Source organism: Lissotriton vulgaris, chromosome 2_1, assembly GCF_964263255.1.
Source record: "Lissotriton vulgaris chromosome 2_1, aLisVul1.2, whole genome shotgun sequence".
Taxonomy (NCBI): Eukaryota; Metazoa; Chordata; class Amphibia; order Caudata; family Salamandridae; genus Lissotriton; species Lissotriton vulgaris.
In genome coordinates, this window is record NC_141687.1 from 29,228,205 (window position 1) to 29,255,317 (window position 27,113).

General features: G+C 49.6%; 1 protein-coding gene across 4 annotated transcripts in view; it reads left to right on the forward strand.

Moving 5' to 3' along the window:
- The window catches only part of LOC147729495 (adenylate cyclase type 10-like), a 598,940-nt gene that overhangs the window by 216,031 nt on the left and 355,796 nt on the right, over positions 1–27,113 (forward strand). For all 4 annotated transcript variants that reach the window (XM_086958438.1, XM_086958439.1, XM_086958441.1 and 1 more), the window contains one exon: positions 25,246–25,575. In XM_086958438.1, the coding sequence (XP_086814564.1) occupies positions 25,246–25,575 (330 nt within the window). The remainder of the gene's footprint in view (positions 1–25,245; positions 25,576–27,113) is intronic.

Genomic DNA, 27,113 nt, shown 5'->3' on the forward strand with positions numbered 1-27,113 from the left:
CCAACGAAATGTTTTTTTGAGCATGCGAAGAATGTTGAAGCAGGATGAGGAGACGGCGTTGACTTGTCTGTTCATTGAAAGTGAGGAATCCAGGATGACGCCCAGGTTCCGTGCGTGGTCCGTCGGGATGGGTGCTTTTCCAAGGGCTTCTGGCCACCAAGAATCGTCCCATGCAGAGGGGGAGGTACCTAAGATGAGGACTTCTGTTTTATCAGAGTTCAGTTTCAGACGGCTGTGTTTCATCCATTCGGCTACTTCTTTCATTCCTTCGTGTAGGTTAGCTTTGGCGGTGCTAGGGTCCTTGGTGAGTGAAAGGATCAGTTGAGTGTCATCCGCGTAGGAGATGATGTTGAGGTTGTGTTGGCGGGCGATGGCTGCGAGGGGGCTCATGTATACGTTGAAAAGTGTGGGGCTGAGTGAAGATCCTTGTGGTACGCCGCAGATGACTTCAGTGGCCTCTGACTTGAATGGTGGGATGCGGACTTTCTGGGTTCTTCCGGTGAGGAACGAGGTGATCCATTCCAGTGCTTTTCCTTGGATTCCGATGTTTCTGAGGCGCTGTAGAAGGGTGCTATGGCAGACTGTGTCAAAGGCTGCGGAGAGGTCGAGGAGGATGAGGGCGACTGTGTCTCCATTGTCCAGTAGAGTTCGGATGTCGTCTGTGGCTGCGATGAGGGCGGTCTCAGTGCTGTGTTTTGCTCGGAAGCCGGACTGTGAGGAGTCGAGGGATTTGTTGGCTTCGAGGAAGGCGGCGAGCTGGTTGTTGACAGCTTTCTCGATGACTTTGGCCGGGAATGGAATGAGCGAAATGGGGCGGTAATTTTTGAGTTCGGTGGGGTCCGCTGTGGGTTTCTTCAGAAGGGCGCTAAGTTCAGCGTGTTTCCAGCTTTCCGGGATGGTGGCGGATTTGAAGGAGCAGTTGATGAAGTCACGGAGGTGCGGTGCTATGATGGAGTCTGCTTTGTTGAAGATGTGGTGAGGGCATGGGTCTGTGGGGGATCCTGAGTGGATGGAGTTCATCAGGCGGATGGTGTCCTCAGTGGAGATTGTGTTCCAGTCATTAAGGATGTTTGAGGGGGTGAAGGTCCAGCAGATGGTTGGGTGGGTTGGTCTCCGGGTTGGTTATCGAAGCTGTTGTGGATGTCTGTGGACCACAGCTCCTGACGTCGCCTTCCTCACGGAAACCTGGATGAACGACTCCTCAGCGCCCGACATCGCCATCACCATCCCAGAGGGCTACAAGATCACCCGAAGAGACCGCGACAACCAGACTGGAGGAGGCATCGCCATCATCTACAGGGACACCATCCGCATCAAGACCAACACCGACGACACCCTGACAACCACCGAACACCTGCACTTCCAGATCCACACGGACCCCAAAACCACCCTCAGAGGCACCCTGATCTACTGACCCCCGGGACCACGCACACAATTCAGCGAGGACATCGCCGACTTCATCAGCCCGCATGCCCTCCCCTCCGCTGACTACAGCCTCCTGGGGGACATCAACTTCCACCTGGAGAACAACAACGACCGCAACACCATCACCCTGCTCGATAACCTCGCCAACCTCGGTCTCAAGCAGCTGGTGTCCACCCCCACCCACCTCGCCGGACACACACTCGACGCCGTCTTCTCATCCAGCAAAGACATCACCTTCAGCCACGCCACCGGACTCCACTGGACGGACCACAGCTGCGTCCACTTCACCTTCAAAAGAACGACGATCCACCACCACCAGCAACAGGTTGCTCGAAGAAGCTGGAACAAGATCACAGCCGACCAGCTCGCCGCTTCCCTGAGCCAGCACCCTCCCGCCAGCTCAGCGAACCCCAGCCAGGCCGCCGACAACCTCACGAAGTGGATCAGCAACTGCGCGGACGAACTCGCCACACTGAGGACCCCGCCCAGCAGACCCGGCAGCAAGAAGGCCCCATGGTTCACCGACGGACTCAAGAGCTCCAAGAAGAACTGCCGAGCCCTCGAGAAAGCCTGGAGAAGGGAACCAACACCGGACAACATGACCACCCTCAAGCTTGCCACCCGGAAGCACCACCAACTGATCCGCGCCACCAAGAAAACTGCATTCAAGGACCGGCTGGACAACAACGCACACAACTGCAAGGAACTCTTAAACATCGTGAAAGAGCTCTCCAACCCCAACGCCGGAAACAACAACATCACCCCATCGCAAGACCTCTGCAACTCCCTTGCCTCCTACTTCCACAACAAGATCGCGGACATACACAACAGCTTCAGCACTCAACCGACACACGCCACGACCGAACCACCGCCCCCCACCTCCACCCTCCGCGCATGGACTCCGATCAGTACCGAAGACACCGTCCGCATGATGAACTCCATCCACCCCGGATCTCCAACCGACCCCTGCCCTCACCACGTCTTCAACAAGGCCGACGCTGTCATCGCACCCCACCTGCGGGACATCATCAACACCTCCTTCGACACCGCCACCTTCCCGGAGAGCTGGAAGCACGCCGAACTCAGCGCCCTACTCAAGAAACCTACAGCGGACACCACCGAACTCAAGAATTACCGCCCCATCTCGCTCCTCCCGTTTCCAGCCAAAGTCATCGAGAAGACCGTCAACAAACAGCTGGCCGCCTTCCTCGAGATGAATGGATCCCTCGACCGCTCACAGTCTGGCTTCCGAGCCAACCACAGCACCGAGACCGCCCTCATCGCTGCCACCGATGACATCCGAGCCCTGATGGACAACGGAGAAACAGCGGCCCTCATCCTCCTAGACCTCTCCGCGGCATTCGACAATGTCTGCCACCGCACCCTGGTGCAGCCCCTCAGCAACGTCGGAATCCAGGACAAGGCACTGGAATGGATCATCTCCTTCCTCGACGGAAGAACACAGAGAGTCCGTCTACCACCGTACAAGTCAAAGGCCACCGAAGTCATCTGCGGCATCCCTCAAGGATCCTCGCTGAGCCCCACCCTCTTCAACGTCTACATGAGCCCCCTCGCGGCCATCGCACGCCAACACAACCTCAACATCATCTCCTACGCTGACGACACCCAGCTGATCCTCTCCCTGGCCAACGACCCCGCCGCCGCCAGAGCCGACCTTCACGAAGGGATGAAAAACGTAGCCGAGTGGATGACGACCAGCCGCCTGAAACTGAACTCAGACAAGTCGGAAGTCCTCATCAAGAACTCCTCGCCCTCCGCCTGGGATGACTCCTGGTGGCCCCCCGCCCTGGGCACCGCACCCAAACTGACAGACCACGCACGCAACTTGGGCTTCATCCTGGACTCCTCCCTCTCCATGACCAGACAAGTCAACGCCGTCTCCTCGTCGTGCTTCAACATCCTGCGCATGCTACGGAAGATCTTCCGGTGGATCCCCACCGAGACCAGGAAGACGGTCACCCAGGCCCTCGTCACCAGCCGACTGGACTATGGCAACGCCCTCTAGGCCGGAACCACCGCCAAGCTCCAGAAGAGACTCCAGCGGATCCATAACACCTCAGCCAGACTCATCCTCGACATCCCACGACACAGCCACATCTCCGGACATCTGAGAAACCTGCATTGGCTCCCCGTCAACAAAAGAATCACCTTCCGACTCCTCACCCACGCACACAAAGCCCTACACGATCAAGGCCCGAGCTACCTCAACAACCACATCAACTTCTACGCTCCCAAACGCCATCTCCAATCAGCCAGTCACGCCCTCGCCGCCGTCCCCCGCATCCGAAGAACGACAACAGGAGGAAGGTCCTTCTCCTACCTGGCCGCCAAGACCTGGAACTCCCTCCCGACCGACCTGCGCCTGACCCAAGACCACCTCTCCTTCAGGAAGAAGCTCAAGACCTGGCTGTTCGAGCAGTAGCAGCACATCCCCCCCCCAAGCGCCTTGAGACCCTCCGGGTAAGTAGTGCGCTCTACAAATGTCTTGATTGATTGATTGATTGACTCTAAGCATGTCTTTGGAGCCTGGTGGTGCCCCCCCCCCGCGGGGCCGAGGTGTGGAGTGCGGCGCTGGGGCGGATGGTATACTCCTTTAGAGCGTCATCATTCCAAAGGGCTGCAGCCGAGAGTTGATGCGACGTCCGCAGGCGAGGCATGAAGACGGGGTAAGAGCTGGTCTGGAAGGCGTGGACGCTGCCTTGTGGCCAACACCGACAGAATCTGCGCTGCGGCCTCCGGGGTCGGGCCGGGACTTACGAGGTGGTCATACCTGGGGTTGCTCTGGACGATCGCGACCCCCACCCTGCATGCTGCCCTTTGAGATGCCCTTGGGTGGTCACGCCATTATGGGGAAGGACCGGCCGACAAGGGGAGCCCAGGTGAATACACAGTCCCGGGCCCCACGGCGGCGGAACGTCCCAGAGTGGATCGTGAGATGGAGTCCCATCAAGATACCGCAGCCTGGGACAAAGTTGACATTTTAGCGGCTATTCGCGACTCCAGGGTGGCGTTGGAAACCAAAATGGACGGGATTGCCATGGACGCCGTGAGGGCAACGCCAGGTTCACCTTACCTGTACTGGGCAGCAGAGTCTCTTCTTCGGTGCCGTGAGGGCAACGGCGGCAGCTCCTTCCACGCCGGACCGGGCGACAGCAACTACACCTCCCAGCTGCCCCGGGGTCCGGCGCTCCAGCGGTGACGTCAGGTTGGCGCCCGGAGGCGCTACAAAGCGCAAGGAACACCTCCCGCCCCGCGGGACGCGCGCGGGAAGCGCCGGGCTGAGACCGGGCAGAGGGCGGGCCGTCTGTGGCCGTCAGGGGCTGTCAAAGGCTGGGCTGGGCCACCCCCCTGTGATCTGCTACCCGGCTTGGTCCTGCGATTACTCTACCCGTAGCGTGAGTATACGCCCTACCCCTGCCTCCTGGATCCATGACAACCTGTTCAGGAAAGAACCTAAGGGGAGGTAGTGGAGGGTGCTCTATTGGCGCAATAGGCACTATGGACAAATTCATAACCCGGGTTGCTGCCGTCATTGAGAAGGAGATAGTCATGACGGAGCGGCGGCTTTCGATGGACTTAAATCCGTCGAAGAGATCATCCCTGGGCTCTATAGCTCGAGCCGAATCCCCCATGAGCTCCTCGGCCCAATTGGCTACCCCACCCTGCACACACGAGGAACCTCGACTTGTTTCACTAAGGGCTAGTATAGACAGGCTGGAAAACTTGGCTGCTCTATCTATCCCCCACTCCGAGGTTGCTGATACCGAGGTAATGCTTCCAACACAAACAAGTGTAGTCGCTCTTTCTTCAACATCAGCAACAGACCTTGGGCCCCCAGTCAACCTAATACCGGACCCCAAGACTCTGAACTCAGAGGAAACAAAAAGGAAAAGGATTGCCAGCACGTCCAAAACAAATTTCACTAAACGTTACAGGACTTTGAGGAAAAGGGGTCCAAAGCGCTCAGCTTCCAAGCACCAATCCAATGCACCTTTTGTTTTTAAGGGGGCTGTCTCCAATGCTGATACTGCTAGTGCTATTCCCTCAATAGCCCCCCAGCCTGTGCTGCCCTGTGCCCCGGTTACTTTTGTCCAGATGGAGGGGCTACTGAAATCTCTTTTGGCCCCGATTGTCGACAAAGTGGCAGGGATGGGAGAAAGGCTTGAAAGGCTCGAACAATCGACCCTCGACAGCTTTTTTTCGCTGAAAGCATTGATTAAATTACACTTCTAGATAGGGGAGGAGGTGAAGGGAGGGACCCCCTTTAATGGTTCCACCCAGGTGCTACAGCATGCTCCTCTCGACACGACATCCACGCCCAACGACATATCTTCGGACCCACCTAACATTGTACTAGTGGAGCCAGGGAGGGCCTCTTCCTCCGCGGGTAGCACTGGACAAGCAGCGAAAGCTGCTCCAAGTACTTCCAAGCACTCAAAACCATCGGGTGGGGCAGAGCCCCCGGGAAGGAAAAACCAAGCTTCAACTAAGGGAACAAGCAAAAACATCCCGAACGCCCAGTCTGTGACTACCTCACATACTAGCAATGTCCCAACGCGACCGCAAATTCCAACTCCTAAGGCTAACCATGAGGCCACTCGGTCAAAAACTGCGCCAAAACCTCCCCCAGTCAATTTGCCGCCAGATTGCCACCCTTATGTTGCCGTCCTGATTAACGTACCCACACTAAAGGCCGACATCAACGAAACCCCCCAGGCACTGATTAATAAAACTATGTATTGGCTTAATTCCAACAAACCCTTAGCAAGGGGCCTAGATGGCCATATCATAGGAGCAAGAAGGGTGAACTGGGTGGGCTACGGGCACAAGAAAGTGGAAGGTGATTGTTTGGTGGTAAACTTTAGAGACAGTAGAGTAGCACACTCCATCTGCGACTCTAATCCCAATCCTGATGGGCAGGGAATCAGAATAGTGGATCTAACATTCTTCTACCCAAGAACAACCCCACTTAAGAATGGTTGAGACTTTGCTTTTGGGTGGAATACCAACATAAACTACTTTGACTTCCCTACCAAACCTCTGTCCTACCCTCAGCCAGCCTGGCAATCATCCGGGCGGAACCCTTTGGGATATTGAACCAAACCGAATTCTGAGAAGCTGGTGGTACATGACACTGCTGTGGGAGACCCCGATCTGAACAGTCTGGCGGCTGTCTCCGATACTCCCTTTATGTGCAGTAAAACCCCCACACCCTTGCATGAGAGAAGCCAGGGACAAGCTGAGCAAGATGGGGCTAGTACCCTAGTGACACAGGAACCTGTGGCGGGTGAGAATGACCCTATTCCCAGCGCCGCTCCAGCTGTGACGGATCCAGTTCTTAGGATTTTCAGCTGGAACATCGCGGGCATTGATAGGAAGATGGAGTTGCCAGAATGGAGTGCCCTCGTGGAGGGCTACTCCATCTGTATATTCCAAGAGACATGGGCCAGGGAGGCCCGTCACAAGGTGGGATATTCATCACATTTTATCCCTGCAGTTAAGCCCCTGACAGGGAGGGGGCGCCCTTCAGGGGGTCTCCTCATCTGGGTTGCAGTTTCCCTGGACTGCAGGGTGGAGGAGCACTCTACAAACTCCCCTGATATACTCAATATCATGCTTAAGGATTCCCGGGGTCGTGTCCAGCTAGACATTTACAACGTCTATGCCAGAGGCACCAGGGGGGGCGTTCAATCGGCCACCATAGCACTTCTGGAGGACCTCCTAAGAAAACGGCCTAGGCACCTAAACACCATGGTGACAGGTGACTTTAATTGCACGTTCGAGCCCCTTGGTCTTGACGATGTCCTGGGCGTGGAGGAGGAGGATGCGAAAAGAGGGATCCGGCCCTTGCCCTGCCCCCGATCAAGAAATGGACCCAAGTGGCACTCCAGATCAATGCACTTAATTTGGAATTTGACCTAAGGGCGGTAAATGGAAGGTCAAAATCGGATGTGCAGGGCGCACACACATACAATAGGCCCAATCATACATCGAGAATTGATTATATTCTTATCGATGTATGTCTCTGGAATACCCTGCGCGACATGAGGATCATTGAAAGTATTGACAGTGACCACAACCTGCTGTCACTTGATCTAACCGCAGGGTGGCTTGGGGACAAGGACAGGCTCAAACGTTCATTGCCGGCACCAAATACCCAGACATTCACGGTATCTAACTGTGAGAGACGGTTAAAATGGTCCAAAATTGCCCTGTCCACCGAGAAACTCTCTACTATAGGGGTCCTGTTGGTCGAGGCCCAGAGCAAGCTGAGCCTATTGCGTAGTGCACCGGAGGAGGCCACGCAGATCTTTTGTGCCCTTACTGGTGCGCTGGGCAAACTTTTTGTCTTACCCACTGGAGCCCGGACCACGTCCAATAGGAAAGACTCCGGGAAAAAACAGGGCTGGTATACAGCAAAATGCAGGCACAAGAAAAGGGCCCTGATAGAGGCAGCTAAAGCTAAGTCCCCAACTGCTGTTAGATCAGCCAGGAAAGAATATTCCCAGACAATAAAGGCGGCGAAAAGCGAATGGGAGGAAAAGTTTTGGGATGATCTCCTGATCGCAAGCAGGGGTAAGGACGCAAGGAGCTTCTGGAGTATGATTAAGAACAAGAATAGGCCAGATGGGTTGCTTATAACTTGTAACATCCCTGCCCAGCTCTGGTATACTCATTTTGAGGCTCTTTATTCTCAACCTTTAGGGGCTCTTAGCGATTCCTTTTCCCAGGTGAATGACCTAGTGGTTAGCAATGCGGTTGACTTCACTGAGAGCGAGGTAGAAGCAGTAATCAAGTCCGTAGTCCCACTAAAAGCTGCGGGGCCTATGGGTTGCCAGGTGATTTGCTCCGTGCCAATCCCAAGGTGTGGGGCAAATTGGTTGCCACTTTACTAAATGCAATTATGAGGGGTGCATCAGTACCTGATTCCTGGAAGGGGGCGGAGGTTGTCCCGATCTATAAGAAGGGATGTCGGGACAGCCCCGCCAACTACAGGCCAATCAGCCTGATTGACTCTTCTCAAAAGGTGGCAGGGAAGGCTATCCTGGGGAGGATCCGACAATGGGCTGAGGAACACAAGATATTGTCAGACTTCCAGGCGGGCTTTCGTACAGGTACGGGTACGATAGAACAAGCTTTTAGGCTGACCCTCCTCTACTGGAAGGTGGTGGTGCTAGGCAAGGGCAGTCTACTTGGCCTTTATAGACCTGAAGACTGCCTTTGACCTAGTACCAAGGGAGGAGCTTTGGAGGGTCCTTCAGGGGTTGGGATTACCCGCCTATATCCTGTCGCTTCTTGTCAAACTCCACTCAGATAACTACGCACAGGTGCGGTGGGGTAAGGATGGAGAGAAAACCAACAGAATCCCAGTGCAAAGGGGTGTCCGCCAGGGCTGTGTGCTGGCCCCCACACTATTCTCATTATATGTCAATGGTGTGGTTGAACATCTGCTCAAGGAGCCAGCAGACGCCCCGTCCCTGGCGGGCACCCGGATACCAACTTTGCTCTTTGCCGATGACACCTTGCTCATCGCCAAAACACCGCAGGGTCTACAAAAGCTCCTCACTCGTTTCCAGGAGTTCTGCTCCCTCAGGGGCCTCATAATTAATGTGGATAAGACCAAATTTCTATCCATGAATCCCCCAAAAAACACTGGTCCTCCACCGGTCTTAAATTCTGTTGCACTCGAAAGGGTCCTCGAGTTTGATTACTTGGGGATTCGTCTTAGCAACACCATGAGCTGGACCCCACACATCAACAAGATGTTAATCATAAAAGGGTGGCGGGTGCTATACTCAGGGAACACGGTTCTTCGCCCAAACATTGCATCTCCCCAGCAATAGACATTTACAAAGCCAGAGGGGTTCCAGCGGCTTTGTATGGGGCGGAGTTGTGGGGCTCTAATAATTTAGAAGTACTGGGGAAAGCAGAAAATAAATTCCTGAAGGACCTTTTGCTACTTCCATCAAGCACACCTACTATCCCAGTGCTCCTCGACACGGGCTGCAACTCAATCATGGACCAGGCACGATTGCGGCCACTGCTCCTCTGGGGCCGTCTATGTAGGGTACCGGAACTAGCCTCCTATGCAGCTGGTCTGTCCGAAGTACTTGCAATGGACGGTTGGCATCGCATAAAATGGTTAAGAGACATCAAGAGTCTCCTGGTGGAGTTGGGTTTGGAAAATTGTTGGGTTACCCGCTCTGCCCCACCAAAAGCCACCCTGAAGAAGATATACTGGGACTGGGTAACCAACAAACTCATTTGCTACCCCCGCCACTGCAACTGAACCACTGCATTTTTACAAACTAAAGACGCTGTAGCATTTGAGCCCTACCTGGATTTAATCTCCATTTCCATGGACAGGGCCCTCTATTTTAAATTCCGAGTGGGCACTTTACCCCTTGCCGACCTGGTGTCCAGGTGGAGATCAACAACGGCTCAGCCCTCCGCTCTTTGCGCGGCGTGCCCAACAAGGGTTGAGTCAGTGGCACACTTTCTGTTCGAATGCCCCGAGTACCGTGCCCCAAGGAAGCGATGGTTGGCACCTCTGTGCAGGCTCCTTGGCACCAGACAACATTTGGTGGCCCTCCGCATTTTAATAACTGATACTTCTCCTTCTACAGTTTGTGCTGTCTCCAAATTCCTAAAATGGGCTTGGATAATTAGAACAAAAAGGCTTTCTATTTCAATTTAATACTATTTTTAATTATTTATTGCTTTTTTTATCTGACTGGTTTACGAAATTATAACTGTAAGTCCCCTTTTAATGCTTGAAATTGTATGTTTGTAATGTATTGCTTTTAAGATATTTACGTATCGAAATAAAGCCTTTTCACATTAACCATCTCCGCCTCGACCTCAGAATGGTGGCAGATAGGGTTACCTCCACAGAGGGGGACATGAGTGTCTTACAAACTGAGGTCCGTCAGCTGAAGGAGACAGTTGTGGCTCTGCAGGACCTTATGGCCCGGATGGAGGATCGAGCGGAGGATGTGGAGGGGCGGTCCCGGAGGAACAACCTCAGCTTCCTGGGGTTTTCTGGAGCGGACGGAGGGGCCGGCGGCGGACTTATTCCTTGAGGACCGGATTGGCAAGGTTTTTCCGACTCTGCACTTATCCCAACTGTTTGCAGTGGAAAGGGCACACAGGACCCTGGGACCGCCGCCGAAGCTGGGCTCCCCACCCAGGGCCATCATAGCCCGGTTCTTTAATTTCAGGGACGGAGACTTGATCCTTCAGGACATTCGCAAAACACGTCCGCCCAAATTTGAGAACCATGACATCCATATATTCCCGGACTACACGAGGAAGGTCCAGGATCTTCGCAATGACTTTCTACCAGTTAAGAGGCGGCTGTGAAGTCAAAGCATAAAATATAGCCTGCTCTTCCCGGCCAGGTTTGGAGTACAGCATGGAGACAAAACGCATTTCTTCGATCGTCCGTCGGACGCGGAGGACTGGATGGACGAGCTGGACCTAGCGGGACGCGACCACACTCAGGACTGGCAGGAGCAGAGACGTTGGAATGGATGACGGTGGAGCCAGCGACGCAGAGGGGATTGTCCACCCCTGGGAGGACGTGTCCATGCAGACAGCAGGAGAATCAGGGTGGGCCCGGACGGTGCTCTCCGGACGGAACTGGAGGCGATCCCGACCCAGAACCAGTTCTCCCCACTGTGTCTGGTACAAGAAACACAATCAGATTCGGGGGGTGCCCATAGTCCAGCTGCTGACCCTGCAGGTATTCCTTGACTGATGGACCAGGTGGCCGGATTGAACTGTATGAGATCTTGGGCAACGTGAGTACCATTCTTCGCCGACCCGGGGGGAGCTGAACTGGCCTACTTGACTTGTGAAGGGGCTGTTTTCCAGGACACGGGGGGCAAGCGGAGAAGGGTGGCTGAAAACCTGGGGGGTTTTCTTTATAGTGGCTACAAGAGGGTGCTGAGTATCGAATTGTCTGACCGGCTGTAGAGTGCTGAGGCGGCCGGCTAGACCATTGGTTGGGCAGGGCTGAGCGGTACCAGTCAGTTGGCTGAATATAGAAGTGAGGGAGGGAGACATCTCTGAACTACTACACATACCATTGTTGTGTTCTTCTTTTTGTTCTTCTATTAATTGAGTACAAGTTGAGGGGGTGGTTTAACGGGGTGAGTGGTGCTTTGGGGCGGGGTTCAGAGTCTTCTGACCAGGTTCGGATTAGGAGATGAAGTACTACCGCCTGTGGGTGGGGGAGTTGGGGATCTCAGTTTTGGTTGTGGGGGGGATGCTGCTGGGCCGAATAGTAACCTTGCTAGGGGACGTATAGGTTGTCCATTATTTCTTTGGAAGGTCACATTATACTGTGCTGGGGGGTCATATGAATGTGAGCTGAGGGCTGCGATTTCATGGACTTCTGACTTATGGCAGGTGATACATACAAATTGGTAACATGGAATTTTAGGGGGCTCAATAATATGATTAAACGAATTAGGGTGGCCACCCACCTCCGGCGCTATGGGGTCAGCATTGCATTCCTACAGGAGACGCACCTCTGGGAGGACTGTCTTAAGTATGACCAGCGTAGGTGGCGGGGACAATTTTTCGCCACATCTTACTCCGGTTTCGCCAGGGGTACACTGATATGGGTGGTACCGGGAGTCCCTTTTAAGGACAATAATAATAAACTTTATTGCGTGATTAATAAAAATCTTTGCAATGACTCTTAAAAACATTGGAGTAGATACATAATCAAAGAGTTTTACAAAAAAAGTTAAAACAGTAAAAGAGGGTAAAAGATATGGACGAAAGAATCGTGCAAACTGATGCAACGCATTGTGTTTGTAAAGGAGAAAAGCATTTTGAGATTTACTGAGTCTTTGTTAATCAAAGGAGAGTTTCTTGAGATGCAGAAGCGAGTCTTATTGAGTCAAGTTCAATCGCTGTCCTCTGGGTTTTGGATTGTGTTAACTGTTTTCATGAAGCGCACTAGGCTGCAGGCTAATTGAATATCTTCTCCCTTGAAGCTGATCAGCAAGGCTTGCCTGCGAGTTCGCACACCTTTTTGGTTCCAGAGCTGTGTTAATTTGCCGCTTCGAGCACTGTCTAGAGCTTTGCAGCTACATAACAAGTGCCTTTTAAGGCCTTGCACACTACACTGGACCCAGAAGGCAGGTTTGCGATAGTAGTGGGGTTGTTAGATGGTTGCAGTGTCTGCTTAGTGAATGTTTATGCCCCAAACAGTGACGATGTGGAGTTTCTGGGTCGGGTGCTGGGACGGTTAGATCGGACACAGAGCTCCTTGTCGCAGGGGACTTTAACTGTGCTCTCGATGGAGGGCTCAATTAGATTCCCCCCTAAATTAGATACCAAACCGAGGATGAGGGAGGTAATGAACCAGATGCTTCAAAGTTATGGCCTGCTAGATGTATGGAGGCACCGTAACCCAGCCCAACGGGTGTATTCGTGCTACACGCCTGCTGCCAATACCCATAGTAGACTGGACTACTTCTTCCTCCAGGGAACGGCAATGTTTCATGTAGCAGAGGTTCAAAATCTGGCTCGCTACTTGTCGGGCCACACCCCGCTCCTGCTCACGTATTCGAGAGGCAGACCACGACCCAAGATCCCTCTCTGGAGACTCAATACAGAGGCCTTGTGTGATCCTACCTTTATAGAAGCTATTTCACAGGGACTTGAGAGGTATTTGGAGGTGAATTGGGGTTCCGCTAGCACCAGGGCGAATGAGTGGGATGCTATGAAAGTTGTTCTTTGGGGGATTTGTTTGTCTACGGAGGTGGAGGTAAAAAGGGTGCTAGAGCGGGATCTCCGCAAATACGAGGACCGCCTGGCAGTGCTGGAAAAAGACTTTCCCACAGACAAAGAATGACTACCGGAGTGGACGGCCGCACGCCAGCAGCTGGGGGCCGCTTGGGCCTTGCTCGGCAAATTTAATAGAACGGCCAGTAGACGGCGGTGATATTCGGAGGGCGATAAGGCTGGGAGGCTGCTGGTGCGTCTAATTCGGGTGGAAACCCAACCGCACCCGATTCTGAAACTAAAGAATGAGATGGGCCAGTTGGTGTATACTCAGCAGGCGATAAATGGGATCTTTCAGTCCCATCTATAGAAATTTACCTAGAGTCCCAGTCTTTGGCGGACCCTGAGGGCATAGAAGCATTCCTTGAGGGGGTGCAGCTCCCCTGTGTAGACGCGGACAGTCAGGAGGAACTGGGGGGGCCCCTTCGGGAAGAAAAAATATGAGCCGCAATAGCCCATCTGCAGACGGCGAAGACCCCAGGGAGGGACGGCTTAGCCGCTGAACTATATAAGGAGTTTAAGCTGATTTTGGTCCCGAAACTCTTGGAAATTGCAACGGAGGCCTACGACCGCGGTTCGCTCCCCGATTCCATGCGTGTAGCAACGATAGTCATGATCCCCAAGCCGGGCAAGGACCCGTTTCTGCCCGGATCGTATAGGCCCATATCTATGGTGAATGTGGACTTGAAAATTATCAGTCAGGTGTTGGCCAGTAGGCTCCTCCCCTATCTTAGGCGACTGGTCCACGAGGACCAATCGGGTTTTATTGCGGGCAGGAATACGGTACGGAATATTCGTCGTCTGGCCCATGTCATGCAGGCCTTGGGGGGACATGCCCAACAGAACACACTAGTATTCCTTGATATCGAACAAGCGTTCGACTCCATCCGATGGACGTACCTCTGGAGGGTGCTTTTGAAAATGGGATTGGGGGAGGGGTTTATAAAGTGGATGCAACTGCTTTACACCCGACCAGTGGCCAGGATCCGCACGGGCATTATGTGTCTGATGAAATACCCATAATGAAGGGGACGTGTCAGGGGTGCCCGCTCTTGCCCTTACTATTTGCCCTGGCGATAGAGCCGCTGGCATGTCATCTCCGCAAGGTACTGGAGGGTCAGGGCATTCGAGTGGGGGATGTGGAGCACGTGGTGTCCCTGTATGCGGACGACTTGCTGATATATTTAAAGCAGCCTACGCAGTCATTGCCGACCTTGATGGCCGCCTTGTCCCCAGTTTACGACGGCTTCCGGTCTTGTGGTGAATTGCGCAAAATCTCAGCTCTACGTGATCGGGGAGAGGTCTGACTGGGAGGGGGTCCAACGCCCGGAGATAGGACTCCCATGGGTGGATGAAAAACTTCGCTATCTCGGGATCTGGATCGTACGGGACCCGTTCACCTTCTTCCAACACAATATGGGTAGTATAATCCAGGGTCTGAAGGGGAGTATTGCCTTTTGGAATACCCATAAGCTTTCCCTGATGGGGAAGATCGCCCTAATCAAAATGGTGGTCCTCCCGCGCTGTCTGTATACAATGCAAGGGTCCTTTTATGAGCTGCCGCACCAGGTCTTCCGAGACCTGGATTCCTTACTAGTTCTCCTATTGTGGAACGGGAAGCGGTGTAGGGTGAGTCTAGAGGTCCTAAAGCGTAGATGGAGCGCTGGGGGTCTGGAAGTCCCAGACCTGGAACTTTAATATATTGCATCACAGTTACAACATGCGATCGCATGGCTGGATACGGACCCCTCCTGCGAGAGGTCCCTGATGGCCGGTACTTATGGGAGTCGACAGTTGGGAGCGCTGCTCTGGCAGCGGGGAGGACGACGAGACCTGGGCCCTCAGCTAGCGCGGTTGATGGTCTCGATATGGGACCGAGTAGTACGGCGCTTGATTCGCGACAGACCGTTCGCCCCCGACATGGATCTTTGGTTACTGCCACCCTTTGGCCAAATTGAACAGGTCATGTCCATGGATAAGTGGAAGGAGGGAGGCTGCCTGATGTTGGCAGACCTCTACCCAGACGGTAGATTTATTACCTACCGGGAGGCAGTGTCCTCCTTTGAGTTGGGTCCAGGACAATTCCTCCACTACGCTAAACTAGCGGCAACAGCGAGACAGCTCTGGCCGTCGTTTCCAGAGGATCCAGAGCACACCTGCACTCTGCTTACTATGTTGGCGATGGCGGGGGCCGTAAGTTTGTGACTCACTTATACAGGGCACTGCGGGTGGACAAAAAGTTGCGGCCCCTGGCGGTGGAGGACAATTGGCAGTAGGCGTGTCCGCTGGAGATTACCTCCCGAGAGTGGGAAAAAATACACGAAAGTGTGAGGAAGGTGTCAGTGAGCAACCGCTTTGATCAACACAGGGCAGCTCGGAGTCAGAGCTCATAGAGCGGAGGGAGGCTCCGGTTCCGGATGAAGGGACACAGGGCGACCCACCATAGGGGATACGTGACCCAGACCTTTACACCTTTTATCCTTTGTTTTTTTTTTACGGACCCAGCAGCAGGGGGGTGGATGTGGAGGGACTGGGTTAGGGGGTGGGGGGGAGTTCCCACCTAGTTGTATAAGGTTTCAGAGCACATGGAGGCGACCAACAAGACTTCGAACAGTAACGGCGTCTGTGGTGGATGGAAGACTTCTTTAACGAAAACAAAGCAGCACAAGATGTCAGAACATGACAAAACGTGCGAAGAAGGAGGACAGATAAGTCTATGTGCTGCGAGGGGTTGCCTGCCTCTTGTAATGAGGAAGTAATGACTGTGATGTATTGATATAAGTTATGTCAACCTACTGAAATGGATGTAGACAGCATGTACTGGAGATTATAAATATTGTTGCCTATGATGCGATATGTTTAACCTGAAACACCAATAAAAACATTTACAACAACAAAAAAAGGGGCAATTACACCAAGAGGTGGTTGAAGGACTCTTCTGTAAATGGAAAGAAACTTATCTGGATCTATTTGCCACTCCGGAAGATGTGCAATGTCAGTGCTTCTGCACGTGAGAGTTTCCAAGGCATCTCTTGCTTGGAGACACGTTCTGCCTCGAGTGGAACTATTGACTCTTGTCTTCACAGCTGTCTCTTATAGCACCTTACTATTAAGATAGTGTTCCTCATTGCCATCACCTTGGCATGTGAGTGAGCTTCAGGCTTTTTTGTCATTCCATATGTAAACAACAAGATTCTATCCCTAATTGTTTTATTAATTATGCATATTGGTGCTCGTGATGTGTTGTTTTAGCTAGTCACCGTCAAAGAACGCGGGGAAAGCACTATTTGTTTTTAAAATACACCTCACACACTATGAATCCCATAGTGTCATGCTTCATCATAGGGGTCTTCCCATCCCTCTACGGGGCGGGGCGTGCTTCGACCTACGACTACGCGGAAGCACTTGATTTTGTGGAAATAGACTATAGGTGTGATAAATGTGAGTGATCTGAGTGGTAGGGAAAATGTGCAATAGAAAAAATGTATTAAAAATTCCCTGGCTAGTAGAAAAAATAGACTTTATTCTTATCTCTGGCTGGGAACGTTAAAAAGGGGAAAGAAGGAGTTGATCCTAGTGTGAATACACTCCCTACTTGGTCGACATGTTTCGTGAGCAGTCCCCTACTGCCTCACTCATCAGGACCTATTACGTACTATTAACAAGATGGCTCGCAACTGGAAAAGGGCTAATCTTCCTGACTTCCATGCTTCACTGGCATCTACTGCACCCTCGCTGCTATCCTCAGTAGAGAATCAGGCTGAGAAACTCGATGAATGGTTACGCCAAGCCAGCGACAAAGCTGCCCCCCTGAAAACAATCAACGCAATGCGCCCCCATGATGCTCAACGTTGGTATACGGACCAACTCAAAGCAGACAAACTTGCCCTGCGGCAAACAGAACGCCGTTGGCGTCGCCACTACGACCCTCAGCTTAAACTCGTATACATTGAGACCTTAAAAACCTACAAACAATCTATTTTGGAAGCCAAGACGGCCTACTTTTCACAAAAGATTCTGAACTCGAATAACAAAACGAAAGACATCTTTTCAATTGTAAATGAGCTCTCCCTTCCAGACCGAGTCACCCCCCAACCTCAGCCGGCACAAATCCTTTGCGACTCACTCAATTCTTATTTCATAGATAAAATCACAACTATAAAACATAATATCCCTACCCCGGCATCTCCTACGCCTCCTCCTCTGCCCCCCCCCAAATACTAGCACCTTGACTGAATTCCCACCGATATCTCTACAAGAGTTTTCATCACTTCTTCATAAAGTCAGCTCGGAATCCCCCAATGATTGCTGCCCCCCGCAGGTTCTTAAAGGAGCCCTTCTTGCTTGCCCGGGCCCCCCGCTAGCATTACTCAACAACTCTCTCGCTACCGGAGTGGTCCCATCTTCCTTCAAGCAAGCTGCCGTTTTACCAATCTTGAAGAAACCCAATGCAGACCCTCAATACTCAGCAACTACAGACCCATCTCTCTCCTCCCTTACTTAGGCAAGATCCTGGAAACTTACGTGACCCGCTGCCTGAGCTCTTTCATAGAACAATCATCTTTTCTAGATCCTCAACAAGCAGGATTCAGACCCCTCCATTCCACCGAGGCGGTCATAGTGGCAGTCATGGACACCCTCAGGAAAGGAGCCGACAAAAACATCCCTCAAGCCCTTGTCCTACTGGATCTCTCGGCGGCATTCGACACGGTCGATCACACCATCTTGATCGACCGTGTCCATAACGCCGGCATCCAGGGAGTGGCCCTTGACTGGCTCAGATCCTTCCTTCACCAGCGCTCACAGTCCGTCCACCTCTCCACTTTTTCTGCACCCTTCACCCCCCTTCACTGCGGTGTCCCACAGGGTTCGGCACTATCCCCTCTCCTTTTTAATTTATATCTCCAACCACTTTTAGCCACCCTCCGTAACTTTCCGGTCACAATCTATAATTATGCCGATGATCTGCAGTTAATTTTCCCTGTCGACTCCCTCCCCTCCTCCCGCACCAACTTCCAGTCCACCATGCTAACCATTGCGGAGTGGATGTATCACAGCCACTTAAAGTTGAACCCCACCAAGACTGAGCTTGTCCTGGTTGGTGGCCCCAATCATCCATGGAATGCCTCCTTCTGGCCTACATCTCTGGGGACTACACCCACTCCTGTGAGCTCAGTCAAAAGCCTGGGGGTGATCATCTCCCAAGATCTATCAATGAGACCTCACATCAACGCGGTCACTTATGCCTGTTTCTTCCATTTCAGGCGCATTCGCAAGATCAGCAGATTTCTTAACAAAGAAGCCCTGACCCAGGTTGTCATTGCGCTCATCACCTCCAGGCTTGACTACGCCAACATTTTGTACGCAGGAATCCCTGCATGTCACCTGCACCGACTTCAGTTGGTGCAGAATCAAGCTGCCCGCCTGATTTTCTGCCAGCCCAAACACCAGCACGTCACCCCCCTCCTCCGTAGTCTGCATTGGCTCCCTGTTTCCAAACGCTGCACCTTCAAACTGGCATGTACCACCTTTAAGGCCCTCGAGGATGCAGCTCCCAGGTTCATCTCATCGGCCTTGTCCCGTCACATTCCTGCCAGAGCTCTTCGCTCAGCATCTTTAAATCTCCTTGAGGTCCCCAGATTTAAAAGAAAAAGGCACGGTGGCCTGAGTTTCTCTGCCCTGGCTCCCGCCACTTGGAACTCCCTACCCCTCTCTCTCCGTCTCTGTCCAAAGTACGATAGTTTTCGCACACTCCTAAAAACTCTGCTTTTTCAAGCGGCATATGACTAATCCCCTTCCTGGATCAATGCTATTTTTTATCAAGCAGCGCCAAGAAACCGATGGTGATAGTGCGCGTTATAAATAATTTTAATAGAATAATAGAATAATAGACCTATTGTTATCCCTACTACACTTTGAGATAGTATTTAGAATGTTATATGCCTATTTCACAATGAGCTGGCCGCAAAAATAGATTGGCCAACAAAAAGAGGAAAAGTATGAAGGAGGTTGGGTGACCTCCTCAAAAGGTTTTTACCAAATCGGTACTTCAGTATTCGTTAACCATGCCACATGAGCCTGTGCCGGGGTGGGGGAACGTTCCCAGCCAGAGATATGAATAAAGTCTAGTTTGAGAGATTAATATAGCATTGTCTGCAAATAGCAGAGCTGAAACCCTTTCTCCATTCAGCTTAGGGGAGTCATTGTTACAATCCGCTAGGTGAGCAGGGATATCATTTACAAACAGTGAAAAAAGCGTAGGAGCCAACACGCATCCTTGTCGGACTCCTCGTTCTATGGGGATGGCCTTAGTTAATTCTCCGTTTGGTCCCCAGCGCACTCTTGCGTAGTTGTTGTCATGTAACCTTATAATCTGTTGAAGCAAACAGACCGGCAACCCATGTGAATACAAATAATCCCATAAAAGATCGCGTGAAACTAAATCAAATGCAGCCCTGAGGTCTACAAAAGCAACATAAATGTGTCCTTTCCTTAAATAAACATACTTCCAACAAAGACAACAAAATCTAAAAACTTGGTCAATGGTGCTTATTCTACTTCTAAAACCAGACTGGAGCTTGGTAAGTATGGAATTTTCTTCCATCCATAAGTTCATACGTATTAAAATATGCCTAGAGTATACTTTTTGTAAAATATCCATTAAACTAATCGGGCGATAGTTGGATGGATCATGTCTATCGCCCTTTTTGAAGATTAAAACAATTTCCGCACCCTTCCAACTATCTGGAAAATCTGCACCAGCTGCCAATATGTTACACAAGTGATTAATATAGGGCGCCCATACATTGATCTCGTGTTTGTATACGTCGCCAGGAACTTTATCTAACCCTGGAGCCTTGCCATTTTTTACTGCATTAATAGCTAGCTCAGTTTCCTCCATGATAAACTCTAACGGGCAGTTGCAGACCGTTTGCCAAGGTAATTCCTTTTCCCGTGCCCCCGTAACCTCTGGAGATTTATATAAATATAAAAAATGTTCAACCCAAGTCTGTTCGTCAAGGAACACATCCTTGGCCACTCTCCCTGTGTGGTTTCCGTTTGCCACCAGTCTCCAAAATCCTACTTGATCCATATTCTTCGCTGCCATTAACAGGTCCGACCAACTTTCCTCATCCCAATTCAATCTGACATTAGCCTGAATCATCTTATATTCTTTTCTTGCCACCTTAATCACTTCCGGTAGATTACTTTTAGTCGCCCCTAGGAGCCTGGCCTTGCCAATGCAGCAGTCCTTACCATACCATGGTTTTCTATCAACTATAATATTTACTTTATATTGGTTTTTTTTGGCATTTTTGGAATATATTGTATTAATGATCTAAAACACCCTTTATGTAAATCAATGAAAGCGTTATCCCCTGCTGGTTGGCTTATATAACTGGAGAACGTATCTGCTAAAAGCGAGTAAATGCCTGCTAGCACTGTTCCATGTTCCAGTATTTGTGCCCATTTCAAGGATCGTCGGTTGTTACTAACTAATGGAGCAACATTATTTATATTTGGCAAATCAAAACTCTCGTCCTCTACAGTGACACTACAAAATAAACTGGCGTCAATTGTCAATTGAAGTGGGCGGTGGTCGCTTTCAAACCTAGGCATAATCTCTAGGTCATTTAAATATGGTCAGAGGTCAAGGGATACCAACATTTAATCAATTTTACTTTGGGAATTATTTTTAACAAAAGTCGGAGCCTTTAAGGAGTCTGAGGGGAGACGAGCATTACAAGCCCTTAACCCATATATGGTGGTCAACCTCATAACTTGGACTGCCAAGACAGTACAACGCACCGACTCAACATTGTCTAAGAGAGGAATATTATTAGCCCTATCTTACTTATCGAGGACATCCAGAGACCCATAATTGGCTAATAATTACAGTTCAAGTCTCCCCCTAGTAACATACTGGGTTTCTCTTCCATACTATTTAGGAAACTATCCAACTTTTTCAATTTCGGAGACTCCTTGGACGAACTATAGGGTCTGTTGTAAACATTAATTAGGGAAAAAAAACTGCCTTCTTTCGTAGTAACGTTCAAACCAAGTAAATCTGAGTCAATAGCTAATAATGTTGTGCGGATCTCCAGCGTTACTTTTACCCATATTGTGAGTCCCCCCGAAGGCCTACCTCTAACTGAGGGCACTGCGTCAATATTATAAGTCCTATATCCAAGTCTGTGCGGCGTACTTAACGCCCAAGTTTCCTGTAGGAAACAAATTTCGCTAGTGTCTATATAGGTACTCCATTCCGGGTCGCAGAGATTTTTCATGAGTCCCGCTATATTCCATGATATTAATTTTAAATTTAGCGGGATACAGCCACGCTTATCTGTCTCAGTGCCATCTAAGTTTATATCCTTTATACCAATATTCACACCTATTAAAACTCCTACAGCGCCCGGTATTGATGGCGGTTTCTGTCTCGCCAGAACCTCTACTCCTATGACTTCCCTGTCTAGTACCTGTGCATCAGCTTCCATTCGAGAGGCACTGGACCCTTTTCCCCAGTTTTATTCCTCCCAGCCTCTAAACCAACGCCTACGACCCTTTGTGTAAGCAGTCAATCAACCATCTCCAGAGATGGAAGATCTTGAAATCTGTTAGAGGTATGAAGAGGAAATAAAATTCAAGACGTCTTACTTACTCCTTCTTTAATCGGTCTGTAAAAATATCCCAGTGGGAGGGCATGAATATTAGTGCGAGCTTTCTGGGTCTCGTCACATACTCTCAAAAAATTACGGACTGTCTTAGAACGATTAAAATTTACAACTATACAGTCCCCATCAATATCTTTCTTTTGTTTTCCTACCCAGCCCACCCTACGGACCATAATAATGTCACTCATTTTTTGTGGACTGAATCCTTTGTATTTTTGGAGCCAATCCACAACCTTGTTCCTGAGATCATACCAAGTTTCCGATTGATCCCTCCTCAAGGCAGGTACACCAGTTAAGATTAGGACATATGGACATGCAGCTGGGGGTAATCTTAGGTTGTCGCTGTTCGGAATTACATTGGTTTCACTAGTATTTAATATAGGTACAGGTAGATTACTGTTACTGGGATATTTTGTTCTCCCTATTACATGATCAGACCTGATTCCCCCTAAGCCAAGGACATTGCTTCGAGGTTCTTTTTCCTTTGGGAGTAGAACTCTTCCTCCACCAGCATCAATTTCACTAGAGGTGGCTAATCCTAGCTGGGACAAAGTATTCCTATTTGGGTACACTTCTTTATCTCTAACATCGCTTAGTAATTGGTCCACAATTAATTTGACACCTGCCTCCAAATTGTCTTTCCCCTTTTTGATCATAACATCTAATTCGATTACAGCCTGATTATACCTTTGATTTTTTTATCTAAGTCCTTTAATCTAGTAGTCATAAGATTATCTATTCGTGCCTGAACCGATTCTAGAGTAACTTAAAAATATCAGCAACAACAGCTTCTAATGACTCCACCATGCTATCTGCACCTATAGGAGGCGGGGAGTGGTCCACCTCAGTTTGGGTACCAAATGATCTACTTACAAGGCTTGTATAATCAGTTGTTTCAGACTGTTTATTAAATGGCGTCTTTAGCTCACCCACTCCTCCCTTTTTGGTGTGAATCCTCTTCCCTTGCGTCCTAGGCTTGGGTTTGCTCTTTTCCTGCGTCTTTTGCCTAGCCCCCCGTTGTGTAGTCGCCATCGGCGAAGTTAGGGAAACATCTAGGTCTAACTGGTTTCTATCATTAGTTTGAGGGTGTACTACGGATGTGCTCTCTAAGATATGCACGGGGAATATTAGACGCTTGCTGGGTGTTATTTGCAATGAGTTCGTGAGAGCTGTTGGACTAGGAGCACTGTATGTTTGCATGGTTGATGGGTCCAAGGACAACCTTTTTTCCACGAGTGCTATTTCGTGGCTTATAAGTGATTCTGCTCGTAGGATAAAGCCGTCCAGGGTTCCCGCTAAACATTTCTGCTGAATTATTTTGTTGTATACTTGTTGGATAATACCTTGTTATTTTTACAATAGGGTACCTCCAAACTTTACCTCTGTACACAACTTACTAGATTGCTACACTAACATAGCATATAAGACAAAATAGAGAGTGTAGTGAATCAGCACACCAAGAACTTCGTATCATTAAAAGCAATCAGAAAAACAGATCCTTAACTGAGCGCCTCAATTTTTCAGTATCAATGATCTCGAGTGGGTTGGCTGATATAAGCAACTCGATAAGAGACCCATCAACCCTTTTGTGGACTAACACAACCAAGCGATAATATGAGGTGAACCAACAGTCACAAATACAACAGACTCGACAGTAGAGCTTACCCAGTCCTAGATATCACAGGTACTTCACAAACGAACAACGGGGGTGGCCCGGCCCGGCCTCCTTCGGCCTCGGACGGCCCGCCCTTTGCCCGGGCTTCGCCCAGCACGTTCTGCGCACATCCCATGATGCGGGGCTCTCGCTGCCTTTTAACTGCCTCCTGTGGCGTCCTTGCGCGGTAGCGTGATTCGCGCCACGAGGGACGCTGGGTAATGTAATTTGACTCCTGGTGGTGGTGGTTTCCACCGAACCCCCGGCAAACAGTGATGGTCTCTCTCCGGTAGGGGCTTTAACAGTTCATGCCCTCAGTTTCAAAAAGTTATGTGCAAGATTAATATGTATGTTGTACAACTCCTGTTTTTATGTTGTATTGATTTGATGAAAAAGGGAATATATGAATCAAGTAGGAAAGTGGACATCCAAGGACTAGTGATTCCTTCTATACCAACTTCTTTAACTATAAGTTATCTTGTGTACTGTGTCATATGCTTCTGAAAGGTCCACAAGTAGTAATGCAGCTACACCATTTCTGTCGACTGTGTTTTCAGGTAATCCCAGATTGCATTTACCCCTAATTAGTCCCCGCTTCCTATGCAGAATCCTGTTAGTGAATAGCTGTTTTTTTCTATGATTTCCAAGATCTGATAAAATTACACTCTTTCCATAAGTTAGTCAAGGAAAGGTCCTTTGGAGATTATAGCCTGTAGGTGTTAAGGCCTTGTGGGTCCAAGTTGTTCTCCCTAAGAAATGGGACAAAGCTTGTTTTCCTCAATACTGCTGGGAAAATTCCTGCATTGGAAGACTTATTGTTGATAATATTTCAGACTGGGATAGCTATAGAGGTTGATTGAAGAATATTTTGGAATTTTTTTTTAGGCTAGAGGTCTGATGAGGAGCCAGCTGGGCTGCTGGATTTTATTAGGTCTTCAAGTTCTGATGCTGTAATTGTTTTAAAGGAAGATACAGACGGAGAATGATTTTCTGTTATTATTGTTTTTGGTTGTGTATTAGGGGAGCAGTTGTTCTGCTTTGAATTGGTAGATAGGAATACAGTGTGTCTGCTTTGGTTAAATAATGTCTTGCACGTTGATTGCAGAAGTCTTGTAAAGGTGGGGTGGAGATTGGCAGCTGGATTTACAAAGATTATTCATTATGCATTTGGTATTGTGAATCCTACTTAAGTAGTGTGCGTTTTTGATTTCTCTGTGCATGAGTTCTACATTTTATTATGTCTGTGTGTATGCATGTTATCTTGAGGCTGAAATTCTGTATTGTAAAAATGTGGGCCTCTCATAATATGGTCTCTGTATCTTCGCAGTGTCTTTAAGAAAACTACAATATTGGTGATGCAATCATAATAATGTCATTTACTTTTATAATGTTACCTTCTGAGTGGCAACCATGTGTCATTAGTGTCTACACGTAGGGCTGTATCATCTCTATCAAACAAGCATTGACTAAGCTCCCAATGGGTTGATGCAGAGATTTATTTTCAGCTTTGCAGCTACTCTACAACTGAATAGACTTGTCAAACATATTGGCTTTACCAATGCTTGTTTGCCACTGTTTGATTCAACCTTTATCAGCTCCAATCTTAGTTCAGAGTAGTTCATGTTCCATGTCTTCTTGTCTCGCTGATGATTTCTTTACTTCTTGCAGAGTCCCACATGTATCTACCAGAACTCAAGGGCTGGCCCTGCAAGACCATGCGCTTCTGCACACCACTGCTGCAGGAGACAGCATACGAGCTGTGGCTGCGAGAGCAGGTGACCGAGCTGCACCTCAAGTGTGCCAACTTCTTGGAAAAAGACGCCCATAAATGTGAAAGCTGTGGGGGAGGTGAATTCATCTTTGAGCATCGTTTGGCCACAGAAAATATCAGCAGCCAGTATGACCTCACTGGTGGCCCCGAGCAAGAGCATGGCATTGTTGAAAATAAGTCCTCACTCTCACAGGAAGCAACTGATGTTTTCCAGGAGTCACCAAAGGGTAATACTTTTTTTGCACTTTCTGTATTTGGCGCAATGATCTAGACCCTTAAGATTCGAAAGAGATAAAGCCTGATCTGTGGAACCAGATTCTCACATACAGCATACCCTTGTGTTCAGGCACTGAGACACATACACGCCACCTCACTTGTCACTGCATTGGAGACCTCCAGACAAATCCTTTCAATGAGTCTCAGGCCTGTCTTTAGCCCCATTGTGCAAATCCAGGTTTGAGTCTAACCTGCAGCTCAGCCAGTGCACCCCATTCCTTATATGCAAGAGTGTGTGCTTGTTCAGCAGTGGAGTTTAAAACAAGCATTGGTAAATGCAATTTGTTTCGCCTATGTGCTTGATAATAAGCTTTTTTTGTTGTAAGTTGTAGTTTGGTGAGCAATATAAGCATTGTGAGCTGCTTGTTGGGTGTGTGAAGTGTTTTTTAAAATCACTGTAAGCATGTGTGAATGCATGAGTAACTGTGTTTTGAGTGTGTCAATGTGAGTCGGTGAAATCTAGGTAGGTAGATTGCTTTAAGTCTGGCTTCAGTTATGTGAGTTTGGAAGTGCATTCAAGTGTGTGAGCGTTTGTGTTTGAGTGTGAGTGACAGTGTTTGAGTCTTTCGGTGAGTGTCTTTCCGAGTCTGGGTGACAAGAGCAGGACTGCATAGAAATGCTTCTAAATCGCTGGAACATGTCGACGAACTCAGTTATATAAACATAGTGTACACTTGTATCATCATTGTGTTAGGCGGACCATTTCCAGGGCTTTCAGTGCCACAATTACTGCCGCACTCAGCAAGGAAATGACATGTGGGAGATACACTTTCTTGACAGATGGGTGGAACTCACAAGTTTCACTTATTATTAAGTTGATGTTAAGTTCCCAAATAATTAATATTTATTATTATGTGTTTTACGAAAGGATTTCAGTGCAATCACACAGGCACACACACATACCTGCTATTTGTACAAATCAATACCAACTTACCAAGACACACAGTTTTGAATCAAAATGTCATTATGTTTTCACTTGACAATTTGTGAAATAACATGCAGAGTGTATGCTTCATTGCAGAGTAAGGCAGTAAGGGGTGTGAGGCTACCTCTGTCGCTAGTCTGACCTCTGTCTACGTCCAGAAAAGGTTCCACTGGGCTAAAGGAATTGAGGACTCTCCGTGAAGTGAGGCATTTCCACCTAGGGTGCACCGTAGAATACTGCTGTGCCTGTCGATGCACCCCATGAAGGTGTGTTTCGGGGTGAGCAGACTGCACTGCGACATGGTCATCCCGATTAGACTGATTGAGAAAGAACTTGGTTCCACAAAAGAAAGGCTACTGGAACAGAATCTGTTTGGTAGTTGTATTTGCATTTATGTAGCGTTTATTACCGCTGATGTAGCCACTAGCGTAACGAAACTTGAGGGGGCCCCCTGCAAACTGAATTACAGGGTCCCCTACAAGACCTAGTCAGGAGCTTTAAGGCGAGGGTGCTCTGCTGAGGGGGACCCCTGGAGCTCGGGCCTGTGTTATGCTACTGGACGTA